This window comes from Habropoda laboriosa, unplaced genomic scaffold (assembly GCF_001263275.1).
Source record: "Habropoda laboriosa isolate 0110345459 unplaced genomic scaffold, ASM126327v1 scaffold761, whole genome shotgun sequence".
Classification (NCBI taxonomy): Eukaryota; Metazoa; Arthropoda; class Insecta; order Hymenoptera; family Apidae; genus Habropoda; species Habropoda laboriosa.
The window spans coordinates 101,670-122,009 of NW_017100854.1; the positions used below are offsets into that span (position 1 = coordinate 101,670).

The following is a 20,340-nucleotide window of genomic DNA, read 5'->3' on the forward strand; positions in this document are numbered from 1 at the left end:
AATTTTTGTGACTTTTTGCCCAATCCAACCGCATTTTACGATTTTTCGACGAAAGCAATGGTTTCCTGACTGCTATACGGCCATTTAAACCTGCAGCTCTTAGTCGCTTTTTCACCGTGGTCAGAGATATTGGATTCGGTCTACTATCATTAAGTCCTACACGAATTTCCGAGGCCGTTAGTCGTCTGTTTCGTTTGCAAATAATATTTATTCTTACATCTTCAGCTCTCGACGTGATTTTGGGTCTTCCTGACCGTGGTTTGTCTTTCAAACTACCAGTATCCGCAAAACGTTTTACTGTACCCAGCACGCCCTTGTATGACACTTTCAATTTCCTTGCAATATTCCGCAAAGAATAACCTTCCTTTCTAAGTGTGATAATTGCACTTCGAGTTTCAATACTAATTTCTATTCTTTTTGCCATTTTAAAGTATTAATGTAAAATTTTAGCCGCTGATCACGTTTCAACGCCTTCGTTCACGAGAATGGTGGCAATGTATAACAAATGTCCGATTTATACATTTTCTCGGCCCCCGGACCAGCCAATTGGAATCTAATATTGTAACATTCGACGCTTATTGGTAAACAAAAGAATCGCGAATTCCTATATAAGGCGAAAACAGAGTATCTTTCCCGGCAGTAGAAAAGTTCATTCCGAGCGTTGCCTGAAACTCAGTGTATGAATTATATAATAGTATTATGGACATAAGAAAATGCTGAAATCTCTTAAAGTATAATTCAACTTGTTAGCATGGAAATTCCCGACCGTTGCCAAACTTTCGGCGCATCCGAGCAGGTATTGCCTTACTCTTTTCGGGAAAAAGCACGCTAAGAGCACATTGGAAGGGTGTTCAAATTATATTTAGCCCGCAAAGTTTGGACGTTTATTAAAACAACTGCAAGCATTAACATCCACATTATTGTAATATTTGTTAAAATATAATTCAGCTTATCCAATAGGTGGTCCCCAATCCAGAGATGAAATTTCAGACTCTGATTTTGCACACTTTGAGTATGACACACTAGATAGCTAGAATATAACGTGCTCTTCAAATTCTTTTTTTCTTATTAAATTTTATGAATTAATATATTGCAGTTGAATAAATATGGAAATTGTGGAAACCAACGTTATGTAGCATCTCTCGCTTCACTGTCTTGAAAGACAGAATCCAGATCACTATTGGTATAATTACTATACATTTCAACACGTGTTCCTCGCAACAATCCGCGATGCGCGTGCGTCCGTAGAGATATCGGTGGCAGTATTAAAAGAATTTGAATTGTTTCTTATTTTTCTTCGAGATACGTTTATATATATGTATTTATATGTACAATATCCTCCTGATTTAGATGTAGGGATGTTGAAGGTGGAGCTTACATTAACTAATTTATTGTATATTGATTGTTGGAATTCACCGTTAACATGCGCGTACTCTCTCGGTGCGTAAACAGGAAAAGTCTCTTGACCTGGGTTTATTGCACCCCTTGCTGGCTTAAGGACTCGAAGAAACCAGCTAGTCAGTCTAGTGCGTCGTCCAACTACAATCCCACGCTTAGGACCGCCACAATAGTTTACCATTCACTAGTACATTCCACTGAAGTTATTTATTGTAATAAACAACTTATAAAAATGACGTGTTGTTTTTTCACAATTAATCAAAACTTTCAACATTGATAATCCTAGAAGCTCCACCTCAACGTCCCTCCTAACAGAAATGTGAAAATATTCTCAAGATGTCCTGTTTTCCCCTAGTATTTTAGGGGCGTTTATGTGATCGTCAGGCCCCTTGCGCATAATAAAAATCGTAAAAATGTCGAAGACTATATCCTCGGCAGCTGCAAGCTAATTTTTACTAACGATAAACAATAAACCATGTTTCGCTATTCCAACCAACACTATAGAAACAAACAATGTCGAAGCATCAATGTGAAAGAAAGAGAGGCAAAAACATCTTCATTTCGTAGAAAATGACAAAATAATGGGGTGACCCACCCTATGACTGGGTCACTTCGGCAGGAATGGCAAAAAAAAACTTGAATGGCGGCGTGACCCACAGTGGGATGAGCCATCCTATTATTTTATAATATTTTTTTAAAAACACACGTATGATTAACAGGTGAAAACTACGCCACGAATACGTCTAGCGCGTTAACGGGTCAATTGGCGCGAGGCCGCCAACAACCACTTTTTCCGGTCTGAATAAACTCAGATTGCGCAGTTTCTGCTTCTCTAGCGTTAAAAAAGCATCCGATCCCTAGGTTATGTGTGTAAGTAAGTCTGGACTGGCGTCAACCAAGCTGGTGAGACTAGAAGTTACTTTTGCAGGTGAAATAGTTTGAACAAATCAGTTTTCAATTTTTGTAACTACGACGCACATTACCAAAAATTCTGAAAAACATTTGAGTTATCATAAAAATATAAAAAAATCTACATATATTACAATTTCAAAAGAAGTCGACATGTTTTTGTGTTTTTCATTTTTTTCAACTAGGATTTGCAATGAAGAAATCAGAAAAAATTCCTTAACATACGTTTCCGTATTTAAAATACGTCAGATATTTTTCAGAATGTTTGAGTACAGATGAAACAATATACGCATGATCTCAAAACTTTCTTTTCTTCTCCACTTCTTTCTTCAAAGCCGATATTTAAGATCTTGGTTTAGCACACATCTGAAGTTTAAGACGATTAATTTTGTTAATTTCTTATAATACAAACTACGCACTCACTGTCCACCGCTCCACGTCTTTTCCCCGCTACCATGACAACGCATTAAAAAGCGCAACCGCGACAGCCGAAAACCAGGCCCTCGCACAGACGTTGCACGTACATATTGGCATCCCATGCATTTCAACAAAGGGCCTAGCCGAATAAGCATGGTAAAAGTGCCCCCAAACTGAATCGATCTTGGTGCATATCATTCGATAGACCACTCGAAGAAAACCCTTTCTGCCAAGTATCAAATATACTGGTAGCGCTACTATTAGGGTAGTTAAAGGGTGAAACACAATTTACAGTTTAAGCTCCATTTCTCTTGTTCTGCTCAATGAAAGCTTATGAAAAAAATCATGGATGTGCTACCCAATGGCGTACATGTCTGTGAATTTTTTCAGAATTGTTTACTGCCAAATCGATTTTTAAAAAATTCGGAAAGTTTATAAATGTTATATTTATATTGAAATTATCAAACGACCACGTTTATATTGTTACAAGTTACGCTTGTTGTGTCCTCACACGGAGCGTAATATTGGTTTGGGTTTGTGGATCGGTCAAAACGTTCACCGTATGAGGGTGATACGTTGTTAACAACAAATCCGACAGGATTGGAACCGTCGGCGTATGTGGTTAATACGCCGTTCTCCGAAGGATGGAAAAGGTTGGGTGTTCAACGTGTATGATTGACGACAAAGGGTTGATAGACCGGTCAGAACATTCAACGTATGTGGTTAATACGTCGTTCTCCAAATGATGGACAAGGTTCGGTGGTTGTGAGGACAGTACGTATTGTAATGTTGGATATACTTCGAGCGGTTAAGATATATCCTTTGTGAGTTTAACTATTTCGTTACTAATGTTACAAGGAGATGGTCAATTGAATATAGGCTGAAGCAATTCTATAGTAACTATATTCTAATAATATTCAAGGAATTTACAATAAGATTACAATGGTTTAAATATGAATTATAATGGTTGATTCTTGGCTGAGCAAGAATCTTCCTTCTCGACTTTACACGGTGAGTACGCGGGGACGTCGTAGACAAGTATGTCTAGTTGACACTTACGAATTTAGTGTTATACTTGGTTGCTCGAAAGGGAATTGAGCCCGATCTTGCACGTGTCGAACGACGACTATACAGATACTGTGCTACTTTAACGTTCAGGGTAACTCTGAACTGTGATTATATACCCAAAAATCTGTATTTTTTGGGTGGTGGGGCCCTAATTTTCCCATGAGAACGAAGCGCGTTCGTTTACTTTATCTCAAGGGGGTGAGCTCTAGGCGGATGTCTCGGCGCCGCAGTGTCGGCTAGTCTGCGTACGTAACAATATTTTTACAGTATTAGTGTCTTGTTATGGATATTAATGTATTTCGAAGTGGGGGACGGCACCTAGAAAAATCAAAAACCGATGTTCGCTTATATTATTATTTTAGTTTTTCGTGTGACCATGTTCATTTTTCTACAGTTTTAGCAGCTTGTTACGGTTATTCATGTATAATTTTTTCAGATTTTTTCAGAAGTGGTTCATACTTAAAAAAATTATAAACCGATATTTCCTAACCTTTCGAACGCAGTGGCATACTCGTACAATCGACATCCTTTATTCATTAAATGGTCATTATATGCACTTCCAAATACTTTCACATGTTTAAATAAGTCAATACACTTAATTTGGACATGATTTGTTGAAATCATTGATGAAATCATTAATTTGGAGAAAGTTATTTTTTTGGGGGACTGGAAATGTGTGTTATCAATTCTTACATAATTTACCGAACCTCAGAAGAAAGAAAAAATAAAAAACCAATGACACATTACAAGTTTGTCAAAAGTCTTATAAATCAGTTGAGAGGTGATTTTCAGGAATCAAGAACACGTCCATCCACATCTTCGTCGGACAATAGACTGAACAACAAACTACATACATATTCCCAAAGTGGGAGAAAGAAAACGGGACTGTATTGTTTGTTCTGATACGAAAACACCAAATGAAAGACGTCAAACAATGCGTATTGGGAATTGCTTCAAAATTGATCATACTGTAGAAAATTATAAGAAATAAAATTTTGATTTTTTTGCAAAAACTATGTTCCTCAATGTCAACAAATTCATATAAATCAAATATCATTACAATACATTACTTGGTTCCAAAGCTATACTATATAATATGACGATTCCTAGGTCCACGTTTTCGCGACAAAGTGGTGTCGAGTTGCTGGTAGGTAACGTCCGGGATGGCTCCGAATGCAAAGGGTTAAATTTGTCGTAGAATTTTTTTGAGTGTTGAAGTAGTCTATTTTATACTTCGGATTGGAAAACTTCTCGTTTGCAATGCATGGAAATGTGAAAATCATAAATTTCTAGTATGGAACTCCAGACTCCCACTCGGACTTAGAGGGCTAAAGAGTTCAATGTTACAAAATCAATAATATCTCACATTTAAAAAACGCATCTACAATAATGAAGTACCAAACTTAAATGAATAGTAAGTGGAAAAAATAAAAGTGAAAAGAAAATCACGTCAACCGCAGAACACACTGTTTTAGGCGCTGCAGTTTACTTACATACATATGTACGCTTTTCACAGCAACGTGCTTTTGAAATAGCTATTAGTGGACGAATCCTCTGTGAAAAGGCATTGTAATTAAATGCAAAATTAGATCCATAGTCGAGTTTTAGAGCTAGTAACGGTTGGTTACGTAATTTTAAGGAACGTCATGGAATCAGTACGCTTATGCAGGAGCTATTAAAATATCTAAGAAGGCACTGCAACACATCATAAGAAAAGGCAATTACTCGGAAGAATTTATATACAATGCTTGTTAGGGTGAACTCGAGCCCTGAATATTGCACTACGTGCCATCTATAGTTTTCTTGAAGGACCACCCAAAGGTTGATAACGGCTTTGGGACCGTAGTAATGAGTCACGCTTCTGACTGTCTTGTCTCTCTAATCTCTCTTCTGTTACTCCTCTAAAACCCCTGTCCGGTCCCAGCACTCCCGTTTCCCTTTCCTCGTGTCCTCCCTTCCATTGCGCCCTTGGCGTGTGCCTTTCCTGAAGGAGAACTGGGTTCTTCCCCAGAAAAAGTGGGAGAGATGGGGGTGACTAACTGTTCACCGTTAGGAAAAAAACCCCGGACTTGGTGACGTCGTCTTTCGCCAGGTCACCGCTTGGGTCTTCGGGGCTTATGACATGGCCTGTGTTACCGAGTCCTAATTCTATGAACTAGCGAAACATGATTAAAAAGGTGAAAAAGGGAAAAACTAATTTTGTCACGTACCATCCTAATGCTGGTGCACGGATGGTACGCGCATTCAACAAAGGTCTCAAAGATAACTGCCTGCCTGCTCCATGTCATAAACCTCTGCAAGCTAAACTCTAACAATGCTGATGAGACTAGTTTAAATTGGAAAAATTTACCTTGAAAATCTTTGGCTTCAAGTGCTGAAACAACCGCACTGGAGATAAACCTCGGCAAGCTAAACTCTAACAATGCTGATGAGACTGGTTTAAATTGGAAAAATTTACCTTGAAAATCTTTGGCTTCAAGTGCTGAAACAACCGCACTGGATATAAAATCAACAAAGATAGAATCACTATTACAATCTGCTCTAATGCTTCCGAATCATATTAGTTTTCCTTAACTAAGATTGGCAAGTAAAAAAATCTCCGGTAGTTCAAACATGTTCCCAGATTACCGGTAATTTACCGATCTCAGCAAAACGGATGAATGGACGCAAAAGTTTTCAAGGCAAGGTACCTTTCTAATTGTCTTTCAAGTGTGCAGAAGCATCAACTACAAATAGGAAGAACTGGAAAAGTTTTATCGCTATTGGACAATGCACCGTCACATGTGTCCAAAGACTAAGATGATCTATCTAATGAAATATGCAAAATTATATCATATATATTTACCAATAAATGTAACCTCCCATGTGTATCAGGGAGTTATAGAAAAGGTCAAAAGATTTTATCGTAAAAACTAAAGCATATCCTATTTATAGATGAAATTGAAGATGTGCTGTTATTCTTAAAGACAATGACACTACTAGACTATAACTGTATGAGAAATAACACATGGCATTGTGCCACTCAAAGTAATTTATACAGAGCTTGCAGGAAGATAATGTCTAACGAAGAAGCGATGGATGATAGGGGAGAGGGGAGTAATTCCGGCTACATAAGCAAGAAATGTTATAAAATTTGAACAAGTTACACATTTATTAATTTTTTGATATTAATTGATAGCTTGAAGTGTCTAGTTTGTAATAGTATAGCCGAGAAGGCATAAATTTACGTTGTAATAAAATTGGAGACAAAAAATGAAAAAGGTCATTTGGCCATGATTTTTCTTTACAAAAGAGGTAAGAGAAGTTAGAATTTCTAACCAAGAAATTTTAGAATGTCTTGGTTTTCTTTCAATTTTTGTAGCAACATTAGAAGCTAGAAATATTTTAATTTGGAAAACCATAACTTAAAATAATGTAAATATGAAGAAAATGGTAACTACTGTAAATATAAACTACCTTTTTTGCCAAAAAACCAAATGTAACTTTAAAAGTAGAAACATTCCTCTATTTAATGAGATTAATATTAATAATTTATGTCGATTTCAAGTACTAATTTACTTTGCTTGAAAATTGGCTACTGTTACAAGGTTACGTTGCAAAATGACATTCAGGTATTGTTTAAAATAAAAGGCTGCTATAGTCACAGAAACGATGAATATTAACTAGCCGCATCATTACCAAGTGGTAGTACCATACAAAGTCAAATTACGCGTTTTTTATTTTGCGATATTAAAGTTGCCGGAATTACCCCGCTTTCCCCTATAGTAAATGATGATTGATGACTTAGAAATATTCATGAAGTAGCTTCATCTGTTTCATGTTGAGCAGATTGTGCAATTACATAATGATACCGAAGAATGGCTTAAAAGTGATGAAGGGGATCCAGGTTTCGAAATCCTAAACGACGATGAAATAGTTACGAAAGTAACACACAAAAATTATGAATCCCGAGAAGGGGAGATGCAAATACAGAAAAGGGAAGAAACAAACAAGAACAGAACAGATAGAAGATAGAACAAGTAGTGAAGATTGTGATAATGAATTAGTTCCCAGACATTGACGCCTCCCATTCTTTAAATACAGTTATTAAATGGTTGGAAGTAGAGCCAGAAAAAACACAATTAATTTACAGTGTTTGAAAAACCTGAAAGATTTAGCATTGACAAAGTTCTTAAATGAACAGAAATAATTCAGTTTGGAAAACATACTCGAAATTCATAAAAATTGAAATCTTGCTATAATCCGACGAATGCGTTAGATGTCTAATTGAATCTACTTATCTGAACGTGAACTCCGGTTATTGGAATGAAAAGGCACAAGTAGTGAGGGAAATCAGTGGACTCCTATTATATGAACGACCTAGTTATATGTATGAGCAGTTTGTCCCCCGACGATTTCATTACAAGTTTAGCAATAATAGAATTGTTAATGCCCGTGGTTGTGGCGATGAACTTTCGAGCCTTGTAGATGTTTGCACGATGTTGTGTCGTCTAGATACTGGTTCGAAGGACCACCCAATATGATTGGGACTTGTAGATGGTACTGGTTGCTCCTTGGTTCTCCCTGTGGTGGTTCTACGACTACTCGACGACTGACCCGCCGACGTCGCGTCTCGGACGTCCGTGAGAGGGATTTTTGTTGGGACATTTGCCATTTTGTTAGGACACGCTGATTGGTTAATGGTGAATAATTGCATTCAGCGTGTCTAGTATCATCTTCACCTCCCTTCCAGTGCGCCCTTAGCGCGTTGTCACCTTGGAAGGGTGGGAGACGGTCGCGAGGGGTGGACGGAAAGTCCCAAAAATCTGGAATTTCCTCCGGGTGACTAATCGGCAAGCGGACCGTTACATACAGATGTGCCGTTGAAATTCGTGGTTTATGGTATGTTCGTAGGCTATTGAGCGCGAGGGACACAAATTACTAAAAATCTGGCAAAGCAATTGTAGTGACCCTCGGAGGAAGTAATGAGACCCGTGCAAGCAATAAACGAAAATCCTGAACTCAAAAATAACCGTTCCCGGTCGATCGTGCCATAAACCGTTTCTACAGAAAACCTAACAAGAATAAATATGCTTACCCACCCTACTGTTTATGTCGTTCGATTAAAATATATGTACATACGACACGTACTCACAAATACTTGATAGAGCATAGTTCGAAGAGCAATAACAAGCGTTCAAGATGAACGGGTCAGTTAAAATTATCGAAGTACCGTATTGTTATATAAGTTTAATACACACATCTGTATTTATAATGAAATTCTGCATATTTTTTAACTTGACAAGAAAATCCAAATTTTTTTAAATAGAAGTGGTGGGAGATGTTTTTTTATTTAACAAACACATTTTTAACAGTTTCATTGCACAGTTTTGTAAAACATAAAATACCACTATATTTTCATTGCAACAATTTTTTTATCTCTATTATAGTTTTGAAGATATACAGAAAAATAGGAAAATGCATATTAACCTCATAGTCACCCATAAAAATTTCGAGCATAGCATAGCTTGATATCTCCAGTGTAACCGATTTACTTTTATCAAATTGTCTTGTTGTATTGTCTTAAGAACAGTGAAAATAAAGAAAAAAATAATGTTACGCTCTGTCGTTAAAGTATACGTTTGTGTCTTGACTGCCCCGCACAGCGGCAGCGCACGTGCGGCCAACACTGCCGTAGCAAAAGGGTTAAGGGGTATTTTCACCCTGAAGAAACAAAAGGTAGAAAAAAATTCCTGATACTTCTTTTAAAATTTCTTACAAACCTGCAAAGTTTAAAGAAAATGGAAATTTTCAGGTCACCGAAGTTACCTTGTTAGTATCTTGGTACCTGCATTGGTTGCGATATTAACAGTAGATGTACCAAAAGGGTCAAAATGACTTGCTTGACATTTTGTTATAATGACTACTCATCTTTGGTACATCTGTTTTCTGAAATTTTTCATAACTTTTATTGAAGTATGTAAACGATTAATTTTATAAATTTATCATGTAGGATGGGAAAGGTATGATTAAATTTGACTTTCATTTCATATACAAGGTGACGCACCTAACTTGATCATTTCGAATAATTTCTAAATTATGCATTGTACAAAAAATTATTTCTACAGAGGTTACATAGTATCAAGAGGGACATCACGTGGTGTACACGACTTCCTTATATGTAAGTGGAGGCGTTTAGGAGATTTGAAGATCAACTTTGCTTTCTTAAATGGAATGCTTTAATTTTTTTTTACAGCAGTTCGAAAGGTCATTAATATCCAAGTAGAAAAGTATTAAACATTGTTTGTCCTAAAGCTAATAATTAACGAAATATTAACGATAGTTTGATCCTATCGATTGATTGACAGATGTTTGATTGACAGCGTATAATTTAGAAGTTATTCGAGGTGATCAAGTTAGGTGCCTCAGAATTAAAGCCGTATACATGTAAAACCGGACGCAACAAGTTTTGTCTCAGAGATAATCTGATCTGACCTGCTCTTGAGCTACGTCTTTTATCTTGGCTTTTCCTGTAGGGCGTTTCTTTTGCACTCCAATCAGGTCTTTTTCGAAAATTGTGACGCCTTCAGGAGTCAACCGAGGAGGGAACGACCCTTGAAAGTTTTCGACTGGCGTACAAAGGTTTATGTTACGATAATTGCTATTGAGAAACTCGGTGACTGATTTTACGGAATGGAAAACAACATGGGAAGACCTCCTAATGCGAACTTTTCTCTTACTCTCAAAAATAACCAAGAGTCACGTCCGCATCATAAACCTGCCATCGGTCTCTTCACGCAGACCTCGCATCCCCTGCTGTGGCTCCGTGTAGGCCACTCGACCAACCTCTTAAAAATGCCTACAATTTATTTATTTCCTCTTTTTTTGTCTAACATTTTCATGCAGTATACCTACATATATACATATGTATGTCGAGATGGGACATTTTAACCCCTCGTAGAATATAGATAAAATTTTGATTTCTTTGAACTTTCAAAAGTTTCTCGTAAAATTTCCGAATATATAACTCCAATGCTTCTTAGAAAACTAAATATACAGGGTGTCCCATAGCATCAGGGAACCGCTTCGGCGAGGTTCATATAAATACACCCAACTAGAAATTTCAGTTAGGCAGACATTAGGTCCGCATTAGGCTAGCCTAATTTTCCTGTTAGGCCCCAATGGGACAGCCCCATCAGGCCCGCCTGCGGTATGTAACGCGGAATATTCACGACCCCCTAATTGGGAAAGCCGCGTTAGGGCCGCATTAGACTTTCCCAATGACTATCTAATGAGACCAACCGCATTAGGCCCATATTAGAATAGCTTTATTAGGCTATCATTGGGAGGCACTAATGAAATCTCATGAGGAATACCTCATCAAGACACTGTATGGATTAAATTGTAAAAACTTTTATCTTGTTGAAAGCTCTCTTATGGCGACCTAACCTCTACACGCAAGCGTACGTCTGACACTGAGAGCCCCACTCCATTTAATTTAGGCGTGCGCTCGGCCATCCCCATTTGGGCCACGTATAGCAACTGTTAGGAATGCCCAACTTAGGCATGCATCATTCCTTCCGAATTAGGACCTAATGCGGTAACGAATTAGGCTTGCAGCATTTAAGTGTGCCTAATCGTTTCCGCATTAGGCCCACATTTGTCATGCATATACACTACCGTCCATAAGTCACCGGACACTTACTCGACGACAGTCAAACGGCGTCTTTTACTAGTCGGGTTTCGCGGATGCATTGTTGTTAAAAAACCGCACTTAAGGATTCAAAACAAGAAAAAATGGCTGCAGTAGGCAAAAACACATGAAGCTTGAAGTACTAAGATTGGGAAAAAGGGCTGTGGAGTGACGAGTCGAAATTTGAAATTTTTGGCACAAAACGACGAGTTTATGTGCGTAGAAGGGCAAATGAAAAATTGCTAACAGATTATATTGTTCCAACAGTGAAGCATTCATGCAGTACCGTCTGGAAAAAGATTAATGGGACAAAACTTTATATTTATGCAGGATAACGATCCTAAACACACTGTGAAAATTTGTAAAAACTTTTTAAAGGACTTAGAAAACAATAATGAATTACAGATGATGACATTGCCTCCACAATCGCCCGATCTCAACCCGATTGAGAAATTATGGGATGAATTTGGACAGAAGGGTAAGGAAAACGTGCCCAACATCAAAAAAAGATCTATGGAAGAAGTTAGAAGACGCTTGGAAAGAAATTACTCGAGAAATATTTAAACAATTAACCAAAAGAATACCACTATTAGTTCAAGCGCTCATATCCGCACGAGGCGGATATATCGACGGAAAGAGGTTATAGGATTAGTTATATACCTTTCGTAAGATTTTTAACATATAATTTGTAGGATATACGTATTCTTGACATTATATACATACAATAAACACCAATTTTATTTCATAATATAGGTCACTTCCTTGTATAAAATTGCCTACAACTCAATTTGTCTAACTGTCCGGTGACTTATGGATAGTAGTGTACCTATGCCCTATTTGACCTTGTTTTCGAATTACATATAGCGAGTTTTATGTTGGAATAATTCTATCAAATGATAAAAGTAGTTGTATTGATTCTATCTACTCATTTACAAACAGAACTCAATATCTGACGTTGAATCTTGTATTCTATAATAGTTCTGTAAACACTTCCTTTTAGTATCTCACCTATAAGTCATTAGAGCGTCAGATTATTTAAATATGCCGTGTGTGGAAATGGAAAGTTTCTCTAATGAACAAATGGCAGATATGCATCTCATGTATGGGCTTACCCAGTGTAATATTACTTTGGGGAATGGAGAGAATAAGACAGCCAGTGATAAAATGTCTCTAGACTTGTGTTCAGATGCAAGGAGGTCATTTTGAACACCTCTTGTGAAGATATGCAGGTACAGTGTATTAAAGAAGAAACTCGCTGTAACTCGAAAAAAGACCAATGTACAGAATTCAGCACCAAAACGGTTCTCCGATGCTACGAGACACCCTGCATATGAAAATTTTTATACGTTGTATAAAAATTGTACAAATAAACTTGTGTATCGTAATTCAATCGCACTATTCTTCTTTTATTTCTTCCATCTTTCTCGTTTGTCCAAAAAAACATCTAATACTCACATCCGTCGATATACTTTTGCTTATAACGCTCTACTGCCTTAACACATTGACTACCACGCCAGATTTACATGTTTTGCTCAGGGAGCCATAAGAAATTTTTAGTTGACGATATTCATTTTATTCTAATTATTCTAAACATTTGAGGCCTTCCAGTCACTGATGACCACCGTGGCCCCTTCAGGAAAACCGTTTTCGGTCACAGGTGATCAACGTGATAGTCAACGTGTTAAAAGATACCTTGCGAACGCGACGATCCGAAGTAAACGCTTATAGAGGAGGCGCACTTTTACGCCATAATACATTGTGAAGTTTGAAATTCTATTTTCTCTCGTGACCTGAAGGAATACTTTTACCCATAGCACTGCTTAGAAATTATGGAAAAATTTTCATTCAGTGCTAAGTTATTGCCAAAAATAAATAATTTTAACAAAGATTGTTTCGACGTCTACTAAAAGGAAAGTGACTTATTATACTGTGAAGAGTGAATATAGACAATCCAACAGCGAAAGTAAATACGAGTCAACAGACATTAGTAACGAAGGTGAAAACTTTCTCAGTTTGTGCAGAAAAAGCAAGTTTTGTCAGATCCCGAAATGAAAGTGACTAGGAGACTGAAATGTCTATTAACGGAATTGTCTGCAGAATACAGCAAGAAGGCTCAATGTCTGGAAGATTACCACAGCACAACATTATCAAAGAAATGGCAGGACCAATTTTCATTGATAATCGATGAAATTATAAAACATATACCTAAGAACTTACACTGAAGCAGAGGTATTATACAAGTTCTGGATAACGATTGAACTCTGTCCAATGTACGAAGTGAAAAATTTGAAACTTTCATATTTATGGTAAAAACAACGGGGCCGTGCAGCTTTTTCAAAATCGATGAGTGAAAATAAATTTACAGAAATTCTTCGGTTCATTTGTTTCGATAAGAGCCGTGAAAGAAACAAGCGGTTGCAAACAGATAGCTCTCCATGAAGTTTCAGAAGTATGGAATAAATATTAGGTTGGTCCATAAGTTCGTGCGGTTTTATTTCGTGTTGAATAAAATTCATAACATCTGCCTATCGGCTATGTGATACACATGATTCAATAGCTTTTCTTTTCTTCTTGTATAGTGTCGTGAATTTTTTGGTTCTATGCAAGTAATAAAAAGTTCTTTGTTCAAAAACAATAGAGTGTCAGGTTAACAAAGCTATGCATCTCCGATATATTTTACTTTATGAGTTTAATTGTGGTTCTAAAGTTGCTGAAGCTGCCCATAACATTTGTACCGTCTACAGAAAAAGTTATGTTACCAACAGAACAGAACAAAAGTAGGCAATTTTGTCATAAATGATCAGTCACGTTCGACCATATTAGTTCGATGAGGAGCGTTTGAAAGCTCTGCTCTGTAATGACAGTCAACTGGTGAATTAGTCGAGAAGATGCACTGCTCTCACCAAACAGTGCTCCGCCTGTTTAATAAGGCGAAAAAATAAAGTTTTATAAATCAGAAACTTTCTTAGTCTTTCTTAGATAGTTGATGGACAATTATTTCCAACCAAAGCTAGATGTAAATTTACATACATAGTACACACCAAACGAACCCCATAAGTTTGGCATAAAATTCTGCTTGGCCTCGAATGTCAAAAGTAAATATGTTATAAACGGATTTCTCTATCTGGAAAAGATTGAAACGAGATTATCAATACCTTTGAGTGAATTTGTCGTTCTAACACTTATGGAACCATATACCGGATGTGGAAGCACGATAACAACAGATAATTTGTTTTACAAGTGTATCACTAGCGACAAAACTAATAGCTAAAAGAACGACTTTAGTTAGCATTAAAGAAAATAGGAGAGAATTACTTAAACCTGCAAAACTAAAGGACAATATGCTTCCCTCCTCTACAATTCTTTATAAGTCCGATAATTGTACTCTTACTATTTATAAAAGTAATCCAAACAAAAAAGGATTGTTTTTAAGTTCAAAGCATAAGTCGGCCACAATTAAAAGAGATGGTAAACATCTATCCGTAACTGTGGTATTTTATAATAACACGAAATTCGGCATAGATATGACTGATCAAATGGCTAGAAGATATACTGTGAAAGTTGAATCCTGAAGATGGCCGTTACAAGTATTTTATAAGATTTTAGATCTAGCCGTAATAAATTCCTAGATACCCATATAACAAAACAACAAGGGGAAATATGTCCAGAAAAGACTTTTTATTTCAGTTAGCTGATGAATTTGTCAGTGAATATAAAGATATAACAGGACAATCTTCAACGGAAGCAAAGGAATTAATGCTTTCGGATGCACTATCAAATACCCAGCGAATATTACACTCCAACGTAAACGATATTAAATAGAATATTGCACAAATAATAAAACGAAGAATATTTATGGTACATGTAATAAACGTGTTTATGGTAAATGTACTGCTAAGAAGATTTTTAATTGTGAAAAGTATGTTCAATAACATATATATAAAACCACTTTTTTCTCAATGAAGAAAATTTTGTATATGATTATTTTAGAGAATATTAAATTTATTTTCAATATTCGTTAAATAAAACAAACAAATATATACAAATGCACATTTCTTTTTGCTTAAATGACTTGTTCTTTTGAAAAACAAGTCATTTTGACCCTCCCGGTAGAAATAAGGTACATACATATGTATATGTAACTCGTCGGTAGTTGTAGTGTTAAATTAGTAAGCGTACATATTGCTTGGTTCCGTTCGAATATCACATGCTTTATTTTACTTTCCTATTATTATGTAATCAGTGATAAATATTTTCTACATTCCAGTAAACAGGCTGTATTCGATGGAAAGAAACCTATTAGAGGAGGCATTCCATTTGTTTTCCGTAAGTACACGTGACAAAACAGAACAATTTAGTAAAATATTCACTTGAACATTTTAATAGAAAACATAGATATAGAGGTACGCTGACACGATGCGAGTACACTCGGACCAGATGATATCGTATATTATTACTCTTTTCATATTTTTTGTTATTAGCTTCATTTTAATGAAATTTTATTGCTTATGTGCAACTCACACAGCAAAAGTTGAAAGATGACAGAGTAATTCTTGCGAGAACATTTATATACCGAATATAGAAGCATCATTTGTTTATATTGTACGGGCTACATGCGAGTACAGTAATGTCTCTACAATTGGCCACTAGTTTGGATTCTACAATTGACAACATAGATGGTCCTACGCCTAGGTTGCGTCATTGCTGCGCCTATGTTGTCTCGCTCGCAGTCAGTCAAGCGTGTAACGCTACAGCACTCAGTTTCTTTTACGAGATTTCCCGGCTCCACAGTTCATAACAAAATAATATAACTTTTTTAATTTTACATTTTTTTGTCTGAAATTTTTTTTAACATGTTGGTGAAATTTTTCTGATGAAAATGAGATCATGATATAATTTGAACAACATTTACTTATTAATACTTATTGAGTGATTAATTTCATTTCATAATATATCACTTTGGATGAATTGCTAAAAAAATACATTAAATATCTGTACACACGATTCTACAATTGAGCACCAAATGATAGTCCGATTCTACAATTGACCACCAAACGGTGACTCTCAAAATAAAATAAATATCGTCAACTAAAATTTTTGTACGTCATAGCCAACTAGACATTATTTTAAATTGAAAAAAAAATTATAAAGCATAATAATATAATCTTATGCTTAAAATAATGAAAATTTTCTTATTGCCGCCTGAGAGCAACCTGTAAATCTGGCGTGACAGTGAACGTGTTAATAAGTAAATGTTGTTCAAATTATATCGTATTTGATGTCATTTTCATCAGAAAAATCTCATCAATATTGTTACGTCGTAACAAAGGACGAATACCATCATGCATCGCACTTGTAGTTTTCCTAGAAAATAATAATTCTCACCACTTAAATTCCTGCTCGTACATGCTCGATGAATATACATCTGCGTTGCAGATGTAAGTCCATCGACGTTCCAAAGGGGATATCGGGAACCAAGAATGCGTAAAATAAACCTTTTCAATGGCCTACTTCCAATCGTGGATGTAGGTCCCATCTATGTCACCAGGATGCGCCGTCGGAGTTCTTACGCAAGGTACGTAAACCTTGACAACGACTTCGACGGTCGTAACACGGCGCGAAAATAATAGAAGTCCCTTTTGAAGCGTCGAACGGTCAAGTCTCGGCACTTGTGGCATGGCGCCGTTAGGGCTAAACTCTCGAGAAAACTCGAGAAAAGTATCGAGAAAACCGAGGACTTCGCGTTAGTCACGGAAGTGCATGGTGGTACGCGTGCCCCTTCCCTCGTTTCTACCACTGATGAGGTCGAGACAAAGTCGACCAATTAGGTCAAACTTTGTGCTTCACCCCCATCGGAGCCTCGAAGCGTAGAGAGGGAAATCGCGCTTCCCTCAGGAGGAATCGTCCTCCGAAAAGACAGAACATTTTTAACTCTCGCCGTAAAAAGAACAATTTCAAAAATCGTAGTATATAGACCAAAGTCAAAACTCGTACAATCTGGCGTGACAGTTAACGTGTTAATAAGTAAATGTTGTTCAAATTATATCGTATTTGACCTCATTTTCATCAGAAAAATCTTATCAATATGTTAAGAAAACTTTCAGGATAAAAAAACGTAAAATTAAAAAAGTTGGTGTTTAAATCGCTTGGTTGCCTCGACTCTCGTTTCATCCTTATCTTTTATTCGCTGTCCTTGTCTTCGTTCGGCAAACTACAAAGACGGGCGCGAGGCTCGAAAACGTAGTCCTTGATTCTACAATAGGCCTGTTTAAGTTCCTTGCTGGTGGTCAATTGTAGAGACATTATTGTATCTCTTTTTACGTTGTGTGCTCGCACTGTGTAATGGTACCTTAAGAGCCGTTATGTACCATCGACCAGTCGCCGGAAGACCAAGAACCAGGCAACCAAACTCGACGACCAAAAACAGCAACTCGAAAGTTGTCAGTGTCGTTGTATAAATTTTTCTGAATTGAATCTCATCATTACGCGTGGTCTGCAAGAAAGTTGCCCATCGTGTGAACGCGTGCATTTGATTCAATGCACTTCATCTGTCTCCGCGACTAGCGAGTTGCCTGTACGTCGCTCGTGTTTTCGTGGTCGTGGCAACCAATGAGTCGCCAGCGACTGGACGACATGACACTGCGTAACGGTTCAAAGCGTTATGAACGAGTTTACACCTCTAACACATTCGTTTCATCTGATAAAATAATCAAACTTTCATTTTAAACTTCATTTTTGTACGATATAATACCCAATACATTTGAATTCATGCGTAAATAAGTCATGAAGAGCTACATATATTGTGATGCCTAAGGCTGTGGTCATAGTGAATATGTATTCGGACGAACTGGCTTTCTGACGAATCCAATACGTCAAAACAATCAAATATGTATACAGATTGTTATTACTGTATGCATTACAGTTTTCAGAAGTTTCATTTGTCAAAACGTCAATTCATCCGAATACGCATGCACTACATATAACCACAGCCTAAAAAGTATTCAAAACTTAGACATGCCAAAAGTACCAGAATATTCCTCTCATGCAAGATTGATTCATTAAATGTACTTAGTGCCAAAAGTATTAATAAAGTAAAGCTAACAAAGCAAGCACAAATTAAAATGATAAACATTTGTGGCAAGACGTTCTTTTTTTTAGAAGAAATACTTTGTTACGTTGTTTTAAGGGATTACATACACTTTGAGCGGTTGAAAAATAAGGAGAATTCAAACATTTCTTTTATATATAAAATTACATTTCATGAAAAAAGCAATATATACATCTTATTGTATGGTATTTAAGTAGTATTTTCTGAAAATTTGAACTAAATATCTGAAGACGGAAAGATATGGCAGCCATTTTCCCAAAGCCATTTCACCAAAACCAGATATACACGTATGTATCTCGGTGGGGTTTAATCTCAAATTGTTTTAATTTTACACTACACTAAACAAAAAGCATTTGTCGATGCCAATTTTGAAAAAATCAAGTTTTGTAAAACTGGCAGCTGTTTGAACTCAATATGTAATTTCCAACCTAAATTTTTAAATTTTTGTTAATAAAAGAAAGAAAAATGCACGAATCAAAAATTCGTTTCGTCAAGTAGTAGATAATAGTCTTTAGAATATTATTGCAAAATTTTATCCAAATGGGTCCAGTAGTCCCAAAGTTTCAATTGTCTGTTACCACTAGAAACCGATCGAAACTCTAAGTTACTTTTTTTTATTGATTTAGAATGTATCATCGATGCTTGGACTATAAAATTCTCCTTCCTTTGAAGTAGAAGCCTCTTAATTATCTTTTTTCTTTCCTTTGCTTGACATTCGTCCTTCCTTCAAAGACTTCGCGTGTTCGACGAGACTCAACCGTCGAGTCTCTTCTTTGTCGACTCAATGACAAGCATTCATTCCACACTGTATTTGCATTACTTGTTTGCGGCGATCTCAAAAATAGTAGAACCGGGGTAAATTTCTTTAAGTGATATCTTCCAAATTAAATTATTTACACTTCCATTCTTATTTTGGATGTACGCACCCACACAACACTCCAATAGGGTTTCAGCATTTAGATCCTTATAAACAGGTTTAATTGCTTCAAGGACATTCGGTGGTAGCGTTTTATAATTGTGCTGGTACATGTGCGTCTGAGAGGTACAGTTAGTTGCCCGATCGCGATCGCTCCAACTTTCGGAGCTATAAATCCTGTAGTTTTACGAATTTTGAAATAAAATTTCGGGAGAGTACTCTAAAAGTATCGTACTAATAGAATATACAATTTTTGAAAAATCGATTTTTTTTTACTTTATCAAAGGTACTACGTAACCCCTTAAGCAACCATTACGTTCGCATTATACATATACAAAACACTCAGTCATTTTCGAATACTCAGTAGTTTATACGTTCAAATTCATTTTCTCTGCATGTTAAGAATATGTGACCACATGGTAGATAGATTATAGGTCATACAGTACGTATGTCCGGAAAACTACGAATGATACAAAAAACTGTTTCAGACGAAAGTTGTAGGGTATAGAGGGCGACATATTGTAGTATCTTTACCGTCAAGGGTTTTTCAAATAGTTTGTAATAATAATGCTGTTCGACAATGACAATTGACGAAATGTGATAAGTGAATATAATAATAATTTGACGGAACTCGCAACACTAAAACAAGTCTTATGCAACTCTAACAACTGTGAAACGACTCTTACAACTCTTAAACAACTCATACAGCACAGACCTCCATGTGCACAAGGTGTCCAATTGTAATTTGTAAATGCGAATTACTCGTAAACTACCCGCTGTATACAAAAATGGTTCAGAGAGGAATTGAATGGTTTCGATGGAGACATAATTTGGTGTAATTAGTTTTTCTGT

General features: G+C 36.5%; 1 protein-coding gene across 1 annotated transcript in view; it reads left to right on the forward strand.

Annotated features, from left to right (window-relative positions):
- Positions 1 to 20,340, forward strand: part of LOC108577355 (glucose-6-phosphate 1-epimerase) — a 98,430-nt gene that overhangs the window by 50,967 nt on the left and 27,123 nt on the right. The window contains exon 2 of the mRNA XM_017940496.1: positions 15,732 to 15,790. Within this exon, the coding sequence (XP_017795985.1) occupies positions 15,732 to 15,790 (59 nt within the window). The remainder of the gene's footprint in view (positions 1 to 15,731; positions 15,791 to 20,340) is intronic.